Raw genomic sequence first — 22,873 nt, 5'->3', positions numbered from 1 at the left:
AGCACAGTTTCATCTGCAATAGTTATTTTAATTATCCAAATACAACGGATATGCAAAACTGCGTACTGCGCATGCGCGAATGGGACAGTATAATTTTCAAACATTCCGCACGTGATTGCTAAGGCAACGAGATACAGTATTTTTTGGACAGTAAATTTTTTCCCGCTGGTGTCACGTGATTGCCAGGATGCGGGCTACATTTTTTTTTGGACAGTAAATTTTTTCCCGCTGGGTCTGACAGTATTTCTATGTCACGATGGCCTATGGGAGTTTAGCATTGTGAATAAAAGTGAGGTATAATAATATCATCTGTTTGACAATTTACAGTATTTGTTTATATTTTTGCAAGATGTCAAATTTTGCAATAAAAAAAATAACTTCAACTTCAAGGATATAATAATGAGTGATTTTAATTACTTAGGCAAGTAAAATAAATCTTTTCCATTACATTTAATCTTTCAATACTCTGCCATTTATAAACAAGACTATTGCCAAGCAATAAAAGTCCCCTACTGGCTCCACCATTGTCAGAAATTCCACCATTTTCAGATTTTTTAAATATATTTGTTGCCATAGCAACCAGAATTTTTGACGTAGGAACAAAATGAAATGACGTGCATAATGTCCATATTGGCAGCTATCCATGTTTCATTAGTTTCATGGAAAAATAATAAGAACTTCAAAAGTTATCGCAGGATCCATAAAACCACCATTTTCAGCAGTATTTCTAGTCTATTTGTTGCCATAGCAACCAGAATTTTTGACGTAGGAAAGAAATGAAATGACGTGCATAATGTCCATATTGCCATCTATCCATGTTTCAAGTTTCATGAACAAATATTAAGAACTTTAAAAGTTATCACAGGATCCAGAAAAGTGTGACAGACTGACTGACTGACGGAGCAAAAACCATAAGTCCCCTCCGGTGAAACCGGTAGGGAACTAATAAGATGTTCATGCATTGTCGGTACAATATTCTTCCATCATTAAAGAAAAAATTGAAGGATCTGTGCCTTCAAAGCCTGCATGTAGCTACGCCACTGATGATATTGTTCTTGTGGATAGTAGGGTACCTCTAGGTAAATTCTGGCAGATAATAGATAATGCATTTACCTCCACCCCCCCCCCAGTAATTTACATCAATTATGAGATAGTCATCACAGTCTGTAGGAGTAAATTAGCAACGAGCACCAATGAATAGTCACCAGGTGTCAGCCACTGATGGGTATCTCTTCTGTATATCAGCCTCTTTTTGGGAAAACTGGGTTTAATGCATGTGCATAAAGTTAAGCCTGCACAGGATAATCAAGGACGACACTTTTCGCCAAAACATGATTTTTTTTAAAGAGACTTATTTAAACTAAAAATTTTATAAAAGAGAAAGTGCTGTTTCTGATTATCCTGTGCGTACTACACAGGCTAAACTGTGACAACACTTTACGCACATGCCCAGTTTTCCCAGAACGAGGCTTCAATAGTCACCACCTGACAGCCAGGGCCCTCTCTAGTCACCACCTGACAGCCAGGGGCCCTCTCTAGTCACCACCTGACAGCCAGGGGCCCTCTCTAGTCACCACCTGACAGCCAGGGGCCCTCTCTAGTCACCACCTGACAGCCAGGGGCCCTCTCTAGTCACCACCTGACAGCCAGGGGCCCTCTCTAGTCACCACCTGACAGCCAGGGGCCCTCTCTAGTCACCACCTGACAGCCAGGGGCCCTCTCTCCAGGCTTCAATAGTCACCACCTGACAGCCAGGGGCCCTCTCTCCAGGCTTCAATAGTCACCACCTGACAGCCAGGGGCCCTCTCTCCAAACACTAGGAAATCGAGGCTTCAATAGTCACCACCTGACAGCCAGGGGCCCTCTCTCCAAACACTAGGAAATCGAGGCTTCAATAGTCACCACCTGACAGCCAGGGGCCCTCTCTCCAGGCTTCAATAGTCACCACCTGACAGCCAGGGGCCCTCTCTCCAAACACTAGGAAATCGAGGCTTCAATAGTTACCACCTGACAGCCAGGGGCCCTCTCTCCAAACACTAGGAAATCGAGGCTTCAATAGTCACCACCTGACAGCCAGCTAGGGCCCTCTCTCCAAACACTAGGAAATCGAGGCTTCAATAGTCACCACCTGACAGCCAGGGGCCCTCTCTCCAAACACTAGGAAATCGAGGCTTCAATAGTCACCACCTGACAGCCAGGGGCCCTCTCTCCAAACACTAGGAAATCGAGGCTTCAATAGTCACCACCTGACAGCCAGGGGCCCTCTCTCCAAACACTAGGAAATCGAGGCTTCAATAGTCACCACCTGACAGCCAGGGGCCCTCTCTCCAAACACTAGGAAATCAAGGCTTCAATAGTCACCACCTGACAGCCAGGGGCCCTCTCTCCAAACACTAGGAAATCGAGGCTTCAATAGTCACCACCTGACAGCCAGGGGCCCTCTCTCCAAACACTAGGAAATCGAGGCTTCAATAGTCACCACCTGACAGCCAGGGGCCCTCTCTCCAAACACTAGGAAATCGAGGCTTCAATAGTCACCCAGGGGCCCTTTCTCCAAACACTAGGAAATCGAGGCTTCAATAATCACCCAGGGGCCTGCTCTCCAAACACTAGGAAATCAGCCTCAAAGGAAAGCAGCTTTGCACTGGAGGAAACTGAATATCTTTCCTCTTACCATAGGCTACTAGCCTTCATGTGAATAAATTATAAATGTTGCTGAACTTGCATCTTTAGACAAGTATTCCTGAGACACTGGCCTTGATGTATCAATCAATAAATTGCGAAAGGCCTAATTCAATGGTTGATAATTAGATTTAATTTTTTTTTAGAAACCTTTAATGTTTAAATCTAGATGTACTATATTTATAATTATGGTTTGATGTACAATTGTTACATTTTAATTGATGCTGTCATAATGGATGATCCTATACTAAAGTTCATATCGCGCAAATCAGTGTGCGAAATTTAGATTTTAAAGTAATAGTCCAAATTCTCACACACATATATAAATATTTCTTACTAGCCCGACTATATTAATTTTTAAATTCCCACTAGCCTGAATGGATTTTCACTACCCAAAACCCTTTGGGCTTGTGCGAATTTCGACACTGAAAATTGTCTCCTGAATTTATATTGAGATCTTTAAGGTATGCACTATTACAATCAAACAGTATTTAAATAATTTTACTAAATAGTAAGTAAGTAAATGCTTCTTATCTTGCAAATAATATTGTTATAAATTTTTTTTACCAATGTTTATTACTACAATAAAAACAAAAGCCTATACCACTGCTATTTCGTAGTTCATAAACAGTTAAAATACCTAACAATACCTACATTTCAAAGTTTTTATTTCAAGTAAAATCCATTCATTGATATGTATGGCTCAAACCACAAATCCTTTTTCTGTAAGGAAACAATAAATGCTGTACTGCACTATACAGTATTTAGTCAGGCAATAAATGAGTATTTATTCATCTATAAAACAAGATTTACATGATTGTACTATGCATTGAACCACAGTGCAATGCTGCATTGTATGATTAATTACGGTAAGTGGTTTTGCAACATACCATAAACTTGCACTCTAAGCATGCACTAGAAACTGCATGTCTAAAGTAAAGAACCCAGTACAAGGTTACAATACACTAAATGATCGCTTCATGTAGGCGCTTCATGTAGGGCTGTACTCTCTAAAAAAATATCATAGTTGACAGGAAGGCATGTTTTAAAGTTTTTTCCATTATTCGGGTGTTATCTTGCGGAGATAATGGTAGGGCATGAATAGGTGTTCACTACTGAATCCCTGAAATATAATACACGTGAAGACTATAGTAAACCATTGCACTAGAAAAGGTTACATTCCACTAAGAAACGGTCGAAAAAAAAAGTTGCAAAAACAGTCGATTTTGATTTGCGTCAAGTTCTTTCTTGCTTTGTACATGACATATCTTTTTTATTGCATAAATCGATTCCGCTTAGAATGGCCTTTAAGAAAAGGTATGGTTATGGGGGTCTCTATGTGCAAAATGTTGCATTTATTTTCGCTCAAAGTTGTCGCTTTTACATTGAATTATATAGGGAAACTATTTAGTGTATTATGACCTAAACGCAAAACCAGGCCTAGTCACAAAGGAGCTGTATTTACAGAAAATCATCATTTTTTTAGTGAGATATGACGCGTTTTGGCGAATTTCACGGAATAAATGCGTTTGTTTCACGAATTTAAGGAGCATCGTGAGTTGTTAAGAAGAAAATACTTTTTCAGAGGAAAATAAGAAAAAAAACGTACAAAAACTCGTCTTGAGCATCTCAAATCGCAACAATTTGTGCTGAAAGAGCTCATGAACACGTTTTAATAGTTGTTTACTTCTTTTTCTACATAGCTTGTAACACTATTCCAGTATTTTGACCGATTGTAATTATTTAGGGTAATCGTTTTACGCCTGAACGCCCGTTATAAATCAAAGCTCTGAACGCGAAAGCCACATGGCTTATCAGGCGTTAGAATAAAATGCATTTTCAAGCATTTCTACGTGAAAGATCGGTCTGAAAATTGGCATGCGCATAGAAAATAGGTTTATAAGTATCGAGAAGTGCTTATTTTTCGCGATGTTAACAGTAAACGTTGTCTTATAGGTTACAATACACTAAATGATCGCTTCATGTAGGGCTGTACTCTCTAAAAAAATATCATAGTTGACAGGAAGGCATGTTTTACACTTTTTACCATTATTCGGGTGTTATCTTGCGGAGATAATGGTAGGGCATGAATAGGTGTTCACTACTGAATCCCTGAAATATGATACACGTGAAGACTATAGTAAACCATTGCACTAGAAAAGGTTACATTCCACTAAGAAACGGTCGGAAAAAAAAGTTGCAAAAACAGTCGATTTTGATTTGTGTCAAGTTCTTTCTTGACTTTTACATGACATATCTTTTTTATTGCATAAATTGATTCCGCTTAGAATGGCCTTTAAGAAAAGGTATGGTTATGGGGGTCTCTATGTGCAAAATGTTGCATTTATTTTCGCTCAAAGTTGTCGCTTTTACATTGAATTATATAGGGAAACTATTTAGTGTATTATGACCTACAAGGAAATAACAGTGATGGAGATGGTGTCCATTGGTTTCTATTACTCAGACATACATAAGGGACAAGCCAGTTTCAAAAGTATACAAGATTCAGCTGTAATTTTCACTGCCACTTTTTTGGATCATGCATTTTTAAAACATACATTAGCTTTTCAAGATTTACAAGCGGAAAAAAATGCGGTGGCTAGGTGTACAATACTCTAGTTACTTCTACCAAAATGTTAATGACTTTCTCAGCAGAATATAAATGATCAAACATTTTGTGTAATAAAATTTATAAAAACAATTTTAAGGTCAGTATATAACACATATAGGCTTGATAATTGGGTGTGCAAACTGCCAAGTTGATAAGTTTGACAAATAGATGGAGTTGCAATGCAGTGCATGATAAAGTTTATCTTTGACAGATGACAGATTCAAGCCTATGTATAATTACACTTCATGTTTAAGGGTTAAAGTGACCTTCCACACCAGGCTACATAATGTAACGAATTGATTGATGACATATGTACACATTTTCCTTATAAACTCTTTGTAGGACATCTGTAAACCAACCTTTTAACATTGTACTTTGAGTTTTTTCAACAGTGTAACGTAGTAATTGATACATGATAAACGTAGACAAAGTCAAATTCAGATTTCTGTGAGTTTTATTTCTGCTTATTAAACTCAACTCAACATTTTCAAATGTTTGTAAAATTCAAGATAAAAGCAAAGACCCCCAACGGGCCCCGCCCGCGACAGCAAGTTATTATGACATCTTCTATCCGGCTGTTCGCGTGATACTGACTATTTACTTCAGTCAAAATACCGATATAAAACAATGAAACAGTTGATTGTATCGCGTGAACATTCTGACCGTGGCCGTGTGCAAAGTCACATGTCTTAACAATTGCAACGTAAATATGACGTATATGTAACGGACACAGTACAAAAACATACGCCATTGACCGATGTTTTGACAAACAAGATAAACAATGACTCATGACCCGTCTTAATGACATTTGATCTTGAGGTAATGAAAAGTTGATCTAGACTTGGCGCTGCCTTTTGAAGATTGTATGAAATTTGGTTTAATGCGTTGATACAAATTTCAATTATTATATTAATTCAATAATGCCCCAAATATTCGTTACGTTACAGGGCTCAACAATAACCTAAAAACCAACTTGCCCTGCCAAGCAAGTACTTAGAAAATCTACTTGCCCTGAACGTAAAGCCACTTGCACAAACACTGACTCTCATAAACTGTAAACCTCATATTTTTTAATAAAGATCAAAATGATACACCACAAAATGTTTTTTACTTTTGCACACTTAACAAAATGATTACAGCAATTAAGGTCTAATTAAAGTCTAAATTTAATGCTCTGTTCTTTTTTGCACTTGCATGGGCGGACAACTAGATTATAAAATAACTTGCCCGGACCCAACTTTCACTTGCCAGGGGCAATATAGGACAACTGTTAATGTTGAGCCCTGCGTTACAACCTTATTATGAATTAACCATCCATTTTTGTAAAAGATTTAAAATTAAAACAACACAGTACAAGTACATTAAGGAGCAAAATAAAACCATGGAATACAACAATAATAAATACCATTCTGTTAACTAGAAGTTATATGTTTAAACTACCAACAATTATACAGAGTTGGAAACATTTGTTTGTTTCATCATAATTGCTGAATATCCATGGATTACATAAAGGAAAGGTTAATGGCCGTTTCTAAGCCTTTTGATATCAAAACTCAGTTGGGAATCCCAGAATCAGGAAGTTTTTGTCTTGTAAGGTTGTTTATTCCTTATACTGGTTAAAATATTTGACATTTGTAGTCCTTATGGTAGATTCTTGAAGTAAGGATATAAATTGCATGCTTGAAAATAAACCAAAATCCGTGCAAAAGTACCCAAAGACAAAGAAAAAAATGTGTACGTTTTAAAATCATCTGAAATTGCAATAAATTGGTTTCTTATATTAAAGGAACCATCAACCGCAATTGACGAAAAAAAAGTTCTGAAATATCGTATTTTTTTACAATTATTAGTTTATATTGATTAAAATGTCACGACTGGTATCAGCGCTTTCGTTAGTGGATGCCTGAAAATGGCAGTCGTACATCCATTATGCAAATGGTGGAAGTCCTTTGAACGTCCGATAATCCGCATGTACGCTATTTTCTAATACACAACACGTACAAATGTCAACAGTCAGTCAATCGGGTTATTAAAACCGTTAACTCCGCCTAAGAGCTACTGTTATCAATGAATTTCTCTGTGAGTGGCCAATATTAATTTTTCCATTTGTCAATCAAATTCTTCTTGGTAAGATTGTCAAACTATGCATACAAGTGATACATATTGGTCTACATGCATGAACATGACAAGTTATATTGCAATTTGGAATGAAGTGTACGCGGTCAAATTTAAAGAAAGACGCGTTTTTATACTTGGAAATTCGCTTTCACCTACGCAAACTTTTCTGAAAGGAGGTACATGTAACATTTTTAATTCAGTCGTTGATTTGTCGTAATTACTAAATATGAACAGTGCTCTATGCTCTCAAATCGCGTCACATGATTAACGGATATTCAATGGGAGTTCCCCCATCCCATAATTCAATTTGTATACGCACTTCGTAAAATGGCAGATGTCAATATTGGCCGTACTTTGGTTTTGAAAATAGCAATCGTAATAATACTGGATTATCGGGTAATGGATAGAGTTGGAACATGTACGTATATTAAAATTCTGAAATAAAAGTAGGACTTCAAATGTATGTCTGGGACGTCCACAAATTTTAGGATAAGTAGTCAGGACTTCCAACTTTTAAAAGCTAACGGAAGCGCTGACTGTTATATTACATTACTCGAAAAAAGTTCATGTTTTCAGTAAATTTGGTAAGAAAATTTTGCAATGTGAAATCGAAAGTACATCACAAAAATAGGTGACAAAGCGATATACTCACTATAAATAACACAAGTAGATTTATCATTTTATATATAAAATATATACAATTCACAATTTGCATTCCGAGGTTAACCACGTGATGAAGATGATCAGTCTACTTGCGTTATTTATAGTTAAATTTATTACCGAATATACTGAAAATATGAAAACTTAACAACTTTTTTCAAGTAATTTAATATACCAGTCGTGATATTTTAATCAATATAAACTAATAATTGTAAAAAATACGGCATTTTAGAACTTTTCTTTTTTTGTCAATCGCGGTTAACCACGATATTCACATAATTATAAATCAACAATATCCTAATTAAAACAAGACTATTGCCAAGCAATTTATGTCCCCTACCAGCTCCACCATTGTCAGAAATATATATATATTTTTTTATATATTTGTTTCCATAGCAACCAGAATTTTTGACGTAGGAACAAAATGAAATGACATGCATAATGTCCTTATTGCCATCTATCCATGTTTCAAGTTTCATGAAAAAATATTAAGAACTTTAAAAGTTATCGCAGGATCCAGAAAAGTGTGACAGACTGACGGACACACAGAGCGCAAACCATAAGTCCCAAATGTTCTAAAAAGTCTGGTCGCAGTGTAAAGCGTGACAAATTAAGACATTAGCCATCTGGATTATCGACCTAGGCGGTCATCATTATCCCCTGGGGCCTTTTCGATAATCTTAGATATGAAAAGCATAGGGTCTATTTTTTTCAATCGCCAATTTCATGAAAATCTTATTTTTAATCGCCTGCCAGGAATTGTAATCGCCAATGGCGATTTCGGTGATCGGTAACGTTAACGTAGGCACTATATTGGCAAACCAAAATATGCTTCTCCATAAACATTGTCTTTTTTCTATGTTTTGACTTGTACTATGTTTCCAATATTGAATGGTTATGATCACTCCTGTTTTCCTTTTGCTTCAATATAATAAATTGGGTATGAATACAAATTTTCTAGCAAATAGAAACTCATTTACTGTAATGATGGAAATATGATTACTGGTGACATTTTATATTCATGCCTCATGATGAAATATCCAGAGAAAAATAAATTATATTTCTTGGTTTCATTATCACCCTTTTTCACTTGTATAACACATGATTCTATGAAAAGCAAATTTGCATTGAAAATACAGTCTACATGTATCAGGGAAACTGATAAGAGTTCATGTCAATTAGTATTCACTACAAGCTTTTTGCCACAATTAGTATTTTCCCTCAAAACTTAGAATGTGTCAGTTAGTTTTTGACAAATTGATAAAAACTTCCCTATTTTCTTCTCTGCAGCTTGTTTTCAGTACTATTATTGCGCTTGACTATAATGTGTGTCTATTGAATATTGCACGCTCCAGCCTTTGCCGATACTGTTTTAACATTACCTTTCACTTAAATGTTGCACTTAAAGCGCATTTCAAAACCCTCCCCATCAATTCGCAGCCAGTGGAACTGATTTTTCCTCTATATTGTTGATTTTAGACGTTGAATCACCGCGGTGTTTTGAACAGAATATTTAAGAATCTTTCTCCACCTAAGCGATTTAAACTGACAGTATACTCTTCACAACGTATTTTTCCAAAAGTTTGGGTCCGTAAAATATCAGACGCACACAGCGATAATGGAAGTTCCTAGCCTGTTCCCTTTTAGCAGTGGACCTATGACTGAGTTTTTATGGTACGATATCAAATGTTTATTCAAAGATGACTTTAGCTTTCTATATGAAACAAGAGGGTTCTTAGTCCTAAGTGTCTCACCTGGGATCTGAAGGAATTAAACTTTTCTGTCAGCAAGTAATGTTCCAATAGTTGAACTATAGAAATATACAAAGGATCTGACAAAAGTTGTCCGAATTGGAGCGGGGGGATTATGTGGTTAACTCCGCCATCTGTCTGTCTGTCTTGGCCACTATCTCCTCCTACACTATTAGCACTAGAACCTTGAAACTTAAACACATGGTTGCTATGAGCATATGTGCGACTGTGCATTATTTGGAATTTTTATCTGACCCCTGGGTCAAAAGCTGCAGCGTGGGGATAGGTGGCCGCTGCCGCCATTTCTAGTTTAATGTTTAAGGTAATCAATGAAAAAGCTGATAAAGCTATATATTTAAGATCAAAATTTTTTGTTATGATTATAATATAAAATAAACAAGGGACAAAATTGTCACAAAACAAGGTTTTCGATTAAAAAAAAGTCTGATAAAGGGAGACAACTACAACTCAAAATGTGCATTGCTACTGATTGTTCATCACAGTTACCCCCTTGTTTAAAATTAATCTATTTTTAGTCATGGCGACCTTGACCTTGGAGATATGTACGTAATTCTTTCGCGTGACACACCATCCAATAATGGTGAACAAATGTGCCAAATGATTTTAAAATCTGACAATGAACAACATAGTTGTGGCCTGGACAAGCTTGTTCCGCCCGCCCGCCGGCATTCACAAAACTAATAACCAGTTTTTTCTTTCTGAAAACCTGGTTACAAAACAATTGTAGCATGTGATAAATTGTTTTCAAGAGCCAGAATCATTTTCAAATTCAGCCAAGATAATACATGAATAAGAACAAAACTTAAAATGTTATGAGCAAGTTTTGGGATGATTACATAGTCATAAACAGTGACTTATCCAATTCAATATCTTATTTTATCCAGCGTTTTTCCTTACCACTTTGGGACTGGTGCCGGTACCGGACGAATTGGGAAAATTAGCATCTTTTTCTTCAAAATTGGGAAATTAATTAATTATGCTAAAATCTTAATAAAGCATATAATGAACTTAAAAAACTGTGTGATTTCTGGTTTATTTTATATTTATCATTGAAGAATAATATATGGACAGAATAAAATACTTGCATTTGCCACCCAGTCAAATATGACATTCCTGTATTTGAATTCATACTTAGAATTTAGAAATCAAAAGTAAACGCTGCTATGTAGCAATGATTAACACCTTAAATATCATGTTCAATAGACATTTGAAAACATTTGAACAAATATCTAGTACTTGTGATGTTGACGTACATGGGTGTGAATCTGAACCTGTAAATCCGTACCTAGTCAGAGGGCTGCGTTTATCGACCGCTTTTTTGTTTATTTTCTTGCGATAATACTTCGAATTATACGACGCCATCGTAGTTACTGGTAATTCGTGAAAATGTGTTGCATTTTGATTAATAAGGTTCGGCCCTTCTAGAGTACAGGAGTATTCAGACACAGGGACCCAATCGATATATTGTCATCAACACTTGCTGCGGTTACTTCCCCTGTTGGTTAACAAGCACTGATGTTAATTTTACTCGATTTCCGAGGTAAAACAAAATAGTAAACATCGCAGATTTTTTTCCTGCGAATTGGGAATTTTTTTTATTTGAATTGGGAATTTTCATTTTGAAATTGGGAAAAATGGTTGCATTGGGAATGGTGCTGATTTGCGGTACTAACTTTATATAGAGCAAAAACGCTGTTTTTCAAATATGTCTCTTTCGTCAGTAAAACTTACAAAAACCATTTTAACAGTAACAAAACTCAAAAACATAATTTTATTGAGCAGTTACGATGTAAATACTAGTAAGTTAAACATGCCATTAGTGATCGAGTCCATTCAAAGGATAAATTATTTTGTTGCTACATGTACATGTATGTAACAATGACAAATATTTTATTTTAGTCACTTAAATGGCAGAAAAAATAATCCAAGATTACAATAATGACAGACTAAAAAGTAAATTTTAAGTGTACATAATATCACCTTGTTTCATTTTTTTTCAGATAAATGCAAAAAAACAACAGCTACAGTACCTAGTGTTATCATGCTTGATATACATGTATATGACCTTCGCAGATGTTTCAAAACAATGCTCAATGATATTTTAATATTATCAGTTGATAAACTACTTATGTAACTAAACACATGAATTGTTTGACAGTATGATTTCAAAAGTGTATTTGTTGTGTTGAAAGCCATAATAATTTTCCAATTTCAAACAAGTATATGCCATTATTAAAGGGACCTTTTCAAAGATTTTGGCATGAATTGAGGTTTGTCATTAAATGCTTAATATTGATAAATGTAAACATTTGATCTAAAATGCGCCAGTAAAAAACAAAAATAAAATTAAAGAAAGAAGAAAAAGTAACCCTCCACTGGGCTCAAACTACTGACCAACTGACTGATAAAATTCCAAATGCCTCTCAACCCATGCGTGCATTTTACGTTGGTACCTATCGGGGGTCACACCAGTGTCCTTTGAATTCAAAGGCACTTACCCTTACAACTTTGACGTCGAGACCGTTATTACTTTATTTGCATTTAAAGGAACTGTCAACCACGACGACATAGAACATAAAAGTTGTAAAATACTGTTTTTTTTTCAATTATTAGTTTATATTGATTAAAATATCACGACTGGTATATTACATTACATGAAAAAAATGTTAAGTTTTCATATTTTGAGTATATTTGGTAATAAATTTTACATGGTCTGTCTACCAGGTAAATAAAAGTTAACTATGAACAAGACTATTGTCAAGCAATATAAGTCCCCTACCGGCTCCACCATTGTCAGAAATTCCAGATTTTTTAAAATATATTTGCTGCCATAGCAACCATTTTTTTTTATTAAGGAACAAAATGAAATGACGTGCATAATGTCCATATTGCCATCTATCCATGTTTCAAGTTTCATGAAAAAATATTGAGAACTTTAAAAGTTATTGCAGGATCCAGAAAACCACCATTTTCAGCAGTATTTCTAGTCTATTTGTAGTGTTTTATCCAGGCCGTTTTAGCGAGGCGCGGCGCCACGCCGCTTTTTTGAAGCGCCTCCCTGCCCCTTTCAAAGCAAATCAGCGCCACGCTGCCCTTTTCAAAGGCCGCCCCCTGTTTTCCGCCGTGCGCGACCTTATTGATAACAACTTAATTGCCTCTTAACCAAGCTTCTAAGCCGACTATTATCAGCGAAGATTCGCGCGGTTGTGAATACGTCATGCGTGAATAACCATGTGTCAATATCAATCAATAATTTCAGTGGCTTTGTAACACTAATCGGTCCGGATACAATCATGCACAGTTACTTAGGAGACTTGATGAAAACCTCGATGTTATTCACATGGAAATTGTGCATTTCATGCATAATTCAGTTATATCAAAACATTTCTTTTTACGCGTAATTAAATTAAAAAAAACACCAGTTGTATCTGTAAAATACTGATTTGATTTCAATTTAATGCAAAACAGTTTTAAGTTAATAAAAATTAATTTACAGGGCTTGCACTAAGCGGCGTACGGCCGATTACAAAACCTCATGACGTCCACTGTACTTCCTGAAAATTGGCCATACGCCGAAAATAGCAACTCGCGACATATTAAAGCTGTCGATTAAAATAACGCTCCGCCTCCTTTCCAATACAATTGGCGCAGGCTCATATTAAAGCTGTCGATTAAAATAACGCTCCGCCTCCTATCCAATACAATTGGCGCAGGCTCACAGTAGATGTGTGTTGATGAATTGTAGCAGACGACAATCTTAACACGTTGTTGTTCACGGTTAGGCAGACCGCGCTTAATTGGAGCACGTGCTTGTTTATTGTCACGATGTTTTGATTACAATAACGTGTGAATGTCGGCAAAGAAGTTGATACCCCGTCTTGGACCCTGTTTGGCCAAAAGTTGTTAATTGTTGTAATTGTTGTAACAGTAGTAGGCCTGCACTATTGATTCAATTAAGAACATTATGACCCGTTTGTAACTTGTCAAAATATGTTAATTGGCAAACACAGATATGAATTTTACAAAAATATTGAACTTGTACCACTTATTATTCGTGTTTAGAATGTCGCAACGTACGCTTTCCGATTTTGGCATTCCACTTTCAACGAAACGTAAATTAGAAATTGATGCAAATTGCTTTGTTAGCAAAACAAGTTTATATCGGAGACCAATTAACGTGTATTGAATTAATTGACAATGAACAAAAGACAGTACGGCGCCGTTCCTAGTTACACTTTTTGCGAAATAAAATATTCACAATACAACACGTGGTCATGAAAACATTGTCATTACGCAGAACTTTCTGACTATTCAACAAAGTGTTAGTGTTTGTGAATCTCCATTTAAGATGCATATAAAGGACTTGTTTGTGCAATGTGTGTAACGTTTTAAATATAAATAATTGTTTAAGAGGGTAACTCATTTAACATTCTAAGACTTCTTTGAAAAGCTATAGTTTGTATAAGATATATATCCTTTGGTGTTTAATCTTGTTTTTTGTTACTACATAAAAATATAAAACACATAATAAAATATACATTCTGGATTTTGTTGGTTTAATTATTCAACAATAAATCTCAAAACTATACATACAATGTTTGTGTGTAACAAAGCTTGTTATTAAGTCACTATACAGATATATTTGTGCCCTTTTTATGGATGTCGCGCGCTAAAGTGCCCTTTTTTTAAATTTTGCACCACGCCATTTTTCCTTCCTGTATAAAACACTAATTTGTTGCCATAGCAACCATAATTTTTGAAGTCGGAACGAAATGAAATGACGTGCATAATGTCCATATTGCCATCTATCCATGTTTCAAGTTTCATGGAAAAATATTAAGAACTTTAAGTTATCGCAGGATCCAGAAAAAACACCATTTTCAGCAGTATTTCTAGTCTATTTGTTGCCATAGCAACCATAATTTTTGACTTTGGAATGAAATGAAATGACGTGCATAATGTCCATATTGCCATCTATCCATGTTCCAAGTTTCATGAAAAAATATTTAGAACTTTTAAAGTTTTCGCAGGATCCAGAAAAGTGTGACGGACGGAGACAAAACCATAAGTCCCCTCCGGTGAAACCGGTAGGGGACTAATAACGCCAGAAGATTAATCATTATCGTCACGTGGTAAACCCAGGAATTCTAATTGTGCATGCGTAGTGAATTGTATATATCCAATATAGAAAATTATCAATCTACTAGCGTTATTTATAGTGTGTATATCGTTATGTCACATATTTTCGAGATGTACTTTCGATTTCATAATGCGAAATTGTATTACCAAATATACTGAAAATATAAAACTTTTTCAAGTAATGTACTATACCAGTCGTGATATTTTAATCAATATAAACTAATAATTGTAAAAAATACGGTATTTTAGAACTCTTCAATTTTCGTCATTCGTGGTTGACAGTCCCTTTAAACCTTTACATAATGAGTAGGGCTGTCACGATTCACCGGTATATCGCGGTGCATGTCTTGAAAAATATCGCACCGCGGTACGGCGTTGCCGCAACGTTTTTTTAAATATTATTTTATTAGCACAGATATAAATACATTACATAATTATTTTGATATAGATATCGTTTTGAAAAATGTAGAAGCGATTCAAAAGGGCTAAATAAATAATCTGTTAATATCCAGGTCAAGCAAGCGCTTCCACTTGTAGATGTTTAACTTTCACGTTTAAAATACGGCGATGTATGGGTCTGTACCTTTTTTGGAATTAGGGACAGATTTCCTTTGCAAATAAGTTCATAATTATCCAAAAGATGTTTATTCTATTTCTTATTTTCTTTCTTTAGAATATCGATCGTTCAAAGCATGGCACTTCTGAATCATGTTATCTTAAGATTCTGAATAAGTCGAGGAAGAGTCAGAACGCTACGGATTTTCAATACTGGGCCCGCTGACTCCGCATTTTGAACATGCCCTTGAAGCGTTCGATTTACACAGATCGTAGTCACAGCTATTGTAAACAACATGGCGGACATTTTAGAAAAAGACGCAAACAATAACAATGACTACTTCTATCAAGTTTATTACAGTTTCTTTTACAGTTTCTAGTCATACTATGATACCAGTGTTTTCTGATTATTGAGTTTAATAAAGTCGTAAAACTTGTTGTTCTGCTGTTTTTTTCACAAATACATATTCTGTAAAATATTGTGGTAAGTAACGCGATACAGTGTTGCCGTACCACGATATACCGCGGTACGCTCACGGGAGGCGGAAAACTACAACGGGCGAGGCATGGTCAGGGGTGATAACCCCAAAAAAGGGTTAGGATAAGGGTTAGGGGTCGGTTTAGGGTTGGGTTTAGGCTAACCCAAACCCTAACCCGACCCCTAACACTAACCCAAACCCTAACCCTCTAACCCCCCGTTGCGTAATACCATACCTTGCCTCGCCCGTTGTAGTTTTCCGCCTCCCTACGCTCACGGCGTATCGTGACAGCCCTAATAATGAGCCAAATTATTATTCATGAATCAATGCAACAGTATTTTCATTATGAGTGTATGTAATTGATGTCATTTCTCAGCCGGATGTACAGTGTTCTTAATTTGTTAACAAAAAGTGGAAAATCATTTTGACAATCTAAGACCAAGTGTCGTTAAATGATAACTTGCAAATAAAGATACAATGCCAATGTCTATCATATTGTGAGCAAGTAGTCTTTGGTAAATACAGGTGAGATTCAGTTGTACCAAAAAAATATTTTTGTATATTTAACAACATCTAAGATAGAACTTCAAAATTTCAAACACATATTTTCATCACATCAAACACTTTATTTAACAGGAATCTGTTATATTACAAAAAATATAGTGTATGCGATGCATTTTTCTTAAAGAAATGTACATTTAATTAAAAAAATGTATTCAAATAACACAGTTATATACCTGTGAACCAACTTATCTGACAGCAGACTCAGTATACTACATTTTAATGTCCTCCTACACTAAATAAACATAAGGGTACACCCATATTTTGTGTCTTTATTCGATCATGCAATCAATGAATCACCACAATACCAATTAATAATTCACCTTGAACACACGCTGAAGTTTCCTTTCGAAATAACGCTTTATAATTTTAGTTAACACTAGTTTTTTGTTCTGCAAAATACCAAATTGTTTAAGTTCATACCTTATAATATACATTTCCAATTAACTTGATTTCCGATTTGGTTGAATAGCACTCACAAATTATCGGTTAAATGCATCAGTAATGTTGTCGGCTTTGGTATCAAAGGGATAATATCGGCATAACAAATTATGCTCACCTGTGAATGTATCCTAACCGTACACACAAATTCGCTATCGAAACTTACATTTTGAAACATATTTACTGTCAAATTGTCGCCATTTGTACTCGTGAGGGGGCGCTCTTCTTTGAAGTTTCGCTTCGGTCCATATTTGGGTCAGACGACACAGGTAGAAAAAATCGGACTTTACAGGTAGGTAATACAGGTGAGAAATGTTGTCAACTTTACGAGTTGTCTCCCTTGCAATTTTTTTAGTCACTATTGAAAAAAAATACTGTGGATTATTTTTAACACTAATTAAAAAACAGACACTTTCATATGATATATATTTATTTAATTAATTAATTAATCTATTTGATTTATTTATTTATTTATTTTTATGTATTCTTTTATTTATCTATTTATCTTGTTCATGTATACAAATAATTTATTTTCAAGAAAGAAAATTAATAAACAAATAATTTTATTGTAAAATGATAAAACAGTAATGAGTTTAATCAAAATCAAAGGTGTCAATAATTAAAAGTTTTTTTTAAATAACACTTTTTGTTCGCACAAACCCCTTAGTTTCAGACTCGTCAAAATATCTCACATGCAATATGAAGTTGAATGATGAGCATGCTTAGCTGGAAATTATATGAAGGATTGATGTGTGAAATGTACAACATGAATGAAATCATTTATATAACCTACATAGCTGATTTTATTTAACATTTTTTGTTGGTGCTGCTAATCTTGCAGCGTTAGTAAATATATGATATGCTGATTAAGGTAATAATACATAAAGTACATTACATATCAGCCTAAAGCAAAACTAGGTATGCATATTATAAATATCAAACTGGATACAAGATACCATCCATTAAAACCATGATCATTTTGATAATGTAAACCTTATTGCATGTTATTGGTTGAAAGCCCCAGTAACACTCAAAATTAACAGATTAAAAAAAAATGTTTCAAAAAATAAAAATAACACATATAAAATCAGTGTTCCTTATATATAGCAATAGCCAAAATAACAATGCTAGATGTGGTCTGGTAACATAGATTTAATAAGATACTCATTTCTTTTACAGCAGTGAAATTAAACAAATTGTTATTTTCACCAGCAATTTTCGGAACTCCTTTTTCTATTTTTACATTATCATAAATAATTTTATACATATTTTCTATGATCATGAGTGAATTAAAATCAACATTCCAGGAATCCAACAAATTTTCTTTTTATTTTATGCTTTTTCAACGTTTATTTATGTTTTAAAAGAGTTTAACTGGAGAATTTAGCTGGTATAATGACATCATTTCGTCACACGAGTTACGTCATTTTGTGTTTTGAAATGTATTGAGACACGCCACAGGAGAAAGGGTAACTTTTCAGCGAAAGGGAAACAGTTGTTAATTATTTTCTTGAAAAAGGGGCCTAAAAGAAACAGAAAATTGGTTCATTTCAGTGTAAGATCGTTTTTTATTTCACTTGTGATCATATAAAAATAGTATTTTTGCATCTATTTTTTGGTGACAATATATTCCATGGGAATTTCCCGCGACGATATCCAAACATTTACGAGTGAACGTGAGTTTGTTTTCAGGCAGATCGTGAGAACTATGTCGTGCTTCGGATGCTGAAGTGCACCCATTCAGAAACAAAATATATTTGTTGGGGAAATCGATTCAAGAAATTGCTTGTTGTTATAATATAATTGACAGTGTGGTCCCTTTAAATGTTTTTTTTTTTTTTTAACATGCCTGTTACTCAAAAAGTATTACTGATAGAGGGCTGAAACTTGACAAACATATCAACCAGCATGCATGTAATTATTATGTGCACTTAGTGCTGGTACACTAGCTACCCCAGGAAAGTGTGAGTGATTGTAAAATGTCTGCTTTGGTATGACTAAAATGCAAATCAGCCGCGATCTGTGAAAAGGGGGTTTAATGCATGTCCATAAAGTGTTGTCCCAGATTAGCCTTTGCAGTCGGCACAGGCTAATCAAGACAACACTTTCCGCCTAAACTAGTTTTTCGCGAAGAAGAGACTTTCTTTATAAGAAAAATATCATTAAAGCGGAAAGTGTCATCCCTAATTAGCCTGTGCAGACACTTCATGTACATGCATTTAACCCTCTTTTCACAGAGCACAGTCCAAATGAAAAAAAAAAGAAAAGAACAGAAACAAACATACAAATTGCTGTCACATCTTGCAAAAATGCTAGGTTTTGATAAGTCTGTATTAAGAAACACTCTACCAGTATGCAATATTCTTTATACAAATAAATTTAACCCTCCAAAAACATTATCTATGATTGTAAAGAATGACCCTCAGTTTTGTTTGATTAACCCTTTCCTTGACAGCCATTTAGCCAATATATGCCTCTCCAGTTACCACAAGACCTAGCTGTCTGCTTACCAGTGGCTGATAGCCATCTGATCAATATCAGTACCCCATCTTTACAGGCATTATTGGAAAAATGCTGTTTTATGACCCTCATTGCCTTTGAACCTGATATTCTCATAAAAATTGAAATATTATTGAAAAATACTAAGAATGAAAGTTTTAGCTAATACAATTTCCTTTCCTGTGGTGTAAACTATATGTTTCTACCTTAATTTATTGCTTAGTTATAGTCATGCCAAGTTTACCGTTGTGTGTTTTACTGGGTTTCAATGCAAATCTATCTCTTTGGATACGCGACCTTCATTGCTTTTGAACCTGATTTTCTCATAGAAGTTGAAATATTATTGAAAAACACTTATGTAAAAGTTTTAGCTAATAAAATTTCCTTTCCTGTGGTGTAAACTGTATGTTTAACATTATTTTATTCAGCAGTTAGTCATGTAAAGTTGACCGTTGTGTGTTTTACTGGATTTAAATGCAAATCTTTTTCCAGCTCATAGAAACTTTGCAAAGTTGGTGCGTTGAATCAAATACAAATAATTATTTTTTGGAATATAAAATGTTTTTTCTTACTGTCCAAACTACAATTCTTCTTTCTTGAGGAGATTTTTTTTTATTTTATAAATTCATTCTGCAAGCCTCAAAATTCATGTTAATTCTTATAAATTACTATAGAAAAACAGAGAATTTCTGAAACAATTTCATTCATTTTCAAAATCAATTGTATTATTTCTTATAAAATTCTTACAATACTTGGTATTTCTATTACATTTGTATTCACCAAATGGTTTATTAAGATTTATTGATACCGGCATATATTTGCGGTTATTCTGCTCAATATTTTGTTATTTCAGTTGTTTCTGCCTCGCATGCCATCCCTTTTTTTACAATAATTAAGTTGGACTAAAACACAAAAAGTGAAAACAATGTGAACAAATTGAATATCAATATTTATTGCTAATAATAAGCAAACCACATAATAAATTATTACATTCAAGAGACAAAATACTAAGCAAAAAATGTGCATCTCATTAGTACAACGAAACGAAAAATGCAAGATCTCAATAATGAAAACATACAAATTACACTATTTACATAACTCACACATATATTTACATATATTACAAACATTTACACTGCTACACATATACACATATATTTACACTGCCTGACGATAGGCCACGTGGCACTCCTTACACAGGTGTACATTGCATCTCAATAATGAAAGCATACAAATTACACTATTTACATAACTCACACATATATTTACATATATTACAAACATATTTACACTGCTACACATATACACACATATTTACAATTCCTGATGATATACAACATGGCACTCCTTACACAGGTGTACATTGCAGACTTTGCATCCATATACAGTGTCACTGCGGTTCCCAACCCTGGTTTTGTGGTACGTGCATGTTGTCCACTTGGCATTTGGCCGAACATCCCTGAGACATACGATGTTCTCTACGGGCATCAACGCTGGCCTGTCCACAGCATCATCCCTATCTCTGTGCTTGCGCTTCCGGTAGCCACCAATAAGCTCCTTCAACAGCTCCCTCCGCAAGTCGAGATGCGTGTACCTCCTCTTCTTCGTTTCCCTGGTGGACCACTCGTTGTAGAGAACGAAGCTATTCACAATAGCCGAATCCAGTAGAAACCAGAAGAGGTACCGCCACCATTTCTTCGAATTACGGCCTGACGGATACTTGGCACGCAGCTGATCGTGCAAGTCAACTCCTCCCATAGACCTGTTGTAGGCAGCAACTGAATGGGGCTGTTGTAGATGGAGGATGTTCTGGCCAGATTGACGGGGTGCATTACAAATCTCAGTGGGATCACTTGCTGGACAAATGGTGCACAGGCTTGCGGTCCATCCAGACAGAGGCTGTGATGTTGCTGTCCCCAAGCTGCAGGACTTGCGAGTCGCCTCTTTGTCGAAGAGCTGCTGGCTTCTTCAGCTGTTGGGGAAATCCCTTCCGATTGCACCTCACTGTGCCACATGAATACAGTCCATTTTGGAGAAGGGATTTCACCAGAGGAAGTCCAGTGAAGAAATTGTCAAAGGAGACCCATCTGAAGGTATTTCTGATAAATCGTGTGAGTCTCATGACAACATTGTAGGCCAGTCCATGCTCCACATTATCACGGTCACGTCCCAGGTAAACTTCAAAATTAGTAAGGTATCCTAATCTGGAATCGCACAGCATCCAGCACTTGATACCACGCTTGATTGGTTTCGCAGGCATGTATCTTCGAAAGGATAAGCGTCCCGTGTATCCTATCATCGCTTCATCCACTGCCACATCTCTAGACAATACATACGAGTTCCTGAATGTCTGAAGTAGAGTGTCTATCACCTGGCGGATCTTGAATAGCCGGTCATAGTTGTCAGATCCTCTGGGTGGCTCAAGGCTCCTGTCAGATGTATGAAAATACTGGAGGATCTTGCAGTACCGGTTCCGTGTCATGGTCATCTGCACTCCTCGCAGTCCAAAAAACATGTCGCTGGACCATCAGAATGTTGATGCCAGGGAAGGCCCGCATCTCTGTCTCTGTGACTTCAGCCCAGGAGCTGTCCAGACCATCCCTTGCCATGCAGAAGGTTGCATAGGCGTTGGTATGAACAACCAGCAGCTGGAGCAGAGTCAGTGGAAAGAGGATGAAAAAGTAGTCAAGTGGTGAGCCTGTTGCCGGATCCACCTTGCCCTCCAGCTGAGGCCCCGATTGTTCTGTGAACTCACGCATCTGTAAGCAAAAAATATAACTAAATATTTTATAAAGCTCACCTATTTACTGGACATTCTTGATTGATTGATTGATTGATTGATTGATTGATTGATTGATGGACTGATTTATTATTTGATAAATTAATTGATGTGCCGATTGATTGCTGAATGGATTGATAAATGACTGTATGGAATGTTTACTTGATCCGGCAATATAAATTATTTTTATCACATTATTATAGTTATTGTTTTTATTATTATTATAATTATCATTATTATTATTATTATTTTCAGATACGTACCACAATCGGTGACAAGTCCTGTGTCCAAGTGTCTCAATCAATGTCAGAAGACCCAAAGCAAGAAAACTCTGAATCTTCAGAGTCACTATCAAAAATGTGCGCCAGGATTATACTTATAATAATAAATACAGAGTAGTTTTGAAAATCATGTTTTTTAATAGCCAAAAGACACACAATAAAATACCCATCCAGTCTTTGATTGGATAAATCCAAAAAATATTTTATTGGCTAAAATTAAAGCAACAATTTAATTGGATGTTGCATAATGTGCCATGAATATTCATATAATCAATTTGCATTTTTCATTTTATTAC

General features: G+C 35.5%; 3 protein-coding genes across 7 annotated transcripts in view; all 3 read right to left on the bottom strand.

Annotated features, from left to right (window-relative positions):
• LOC127846349 (protein phosphatase 1 regulatory subunit 12A-like) overlaps nt 1-17,290 on the bottom strand; it is a 110,279-nt gene extending 92,989 nt beyond the window's left edge. The window contains exon 1 of one of the 5 annotated variants that reach the window (XM_052377521.1): nt 17,185-17,290. The gene's annotated coding sequence lies outside the window, so the exon portion shown is untranslated. The other 4 variants (XM_052377519.1, XM_052377522.1, XM_052377523.1 and 1 more) reach the window with 4 other exon arrangements.
• A 3,541-nt stretch (nt 17,291-20,831) lies between these two features.
• LOC127846002 (piggyBac transposable element-derived protein 4-like) lies at nt 20,832-21,275 on the bottom strand. Its single transcript, XM_052377183.1, has one exon. It carries the CDS (start codon nt 21,273-21,275, stop codon nt 20,832-20,834), a length of 444 nt encoding a protein of 147 aa, XP_052233143.1.
• A 91-nt stretch (nt 21,276-21,366) lies between these two features.
• On the bottom strand, nt 21,367-22,276 carry LOC127846001 (piggyBac transposable element-derived protein 4-like). The gene is made up of 2 exons (XM_052377182.1): nt 21,986-22,276; nt 21,367-21,897 (listed from the first exon to the last, which is right to left on the bottom strand). Exons 1-2 carry the CDS (start codon nt 22,274-22,276, stop codon nt 21,367-21,369), a joined length of 822 nt encoding a protein of 273 aa, XP_052233142.1.
• Between the last annotated feature and the right edge of the window lie 597 nt (nt 22,277-22,873).

This window comes from Dreissena polymorpha, chromosome 9 (genome assembly GCF_020536995.1).
Source record: "Dreissena polymorpha isolate Duluth1 chromosome 9, UMN_Dpol_1.0, whole genome shotgun sequence".
NCBI classification, from domain to species: Eukaryota; Metazoa; Mollusca; class Bivalvia; order Myida; family Dreissenidae; genus Dreissena; species Dreissena polymorpha.
Note: the sequence above shows the minus strand (reverse complement) of the source record. Positions and strands in the feature narration are given on the sequence as shown.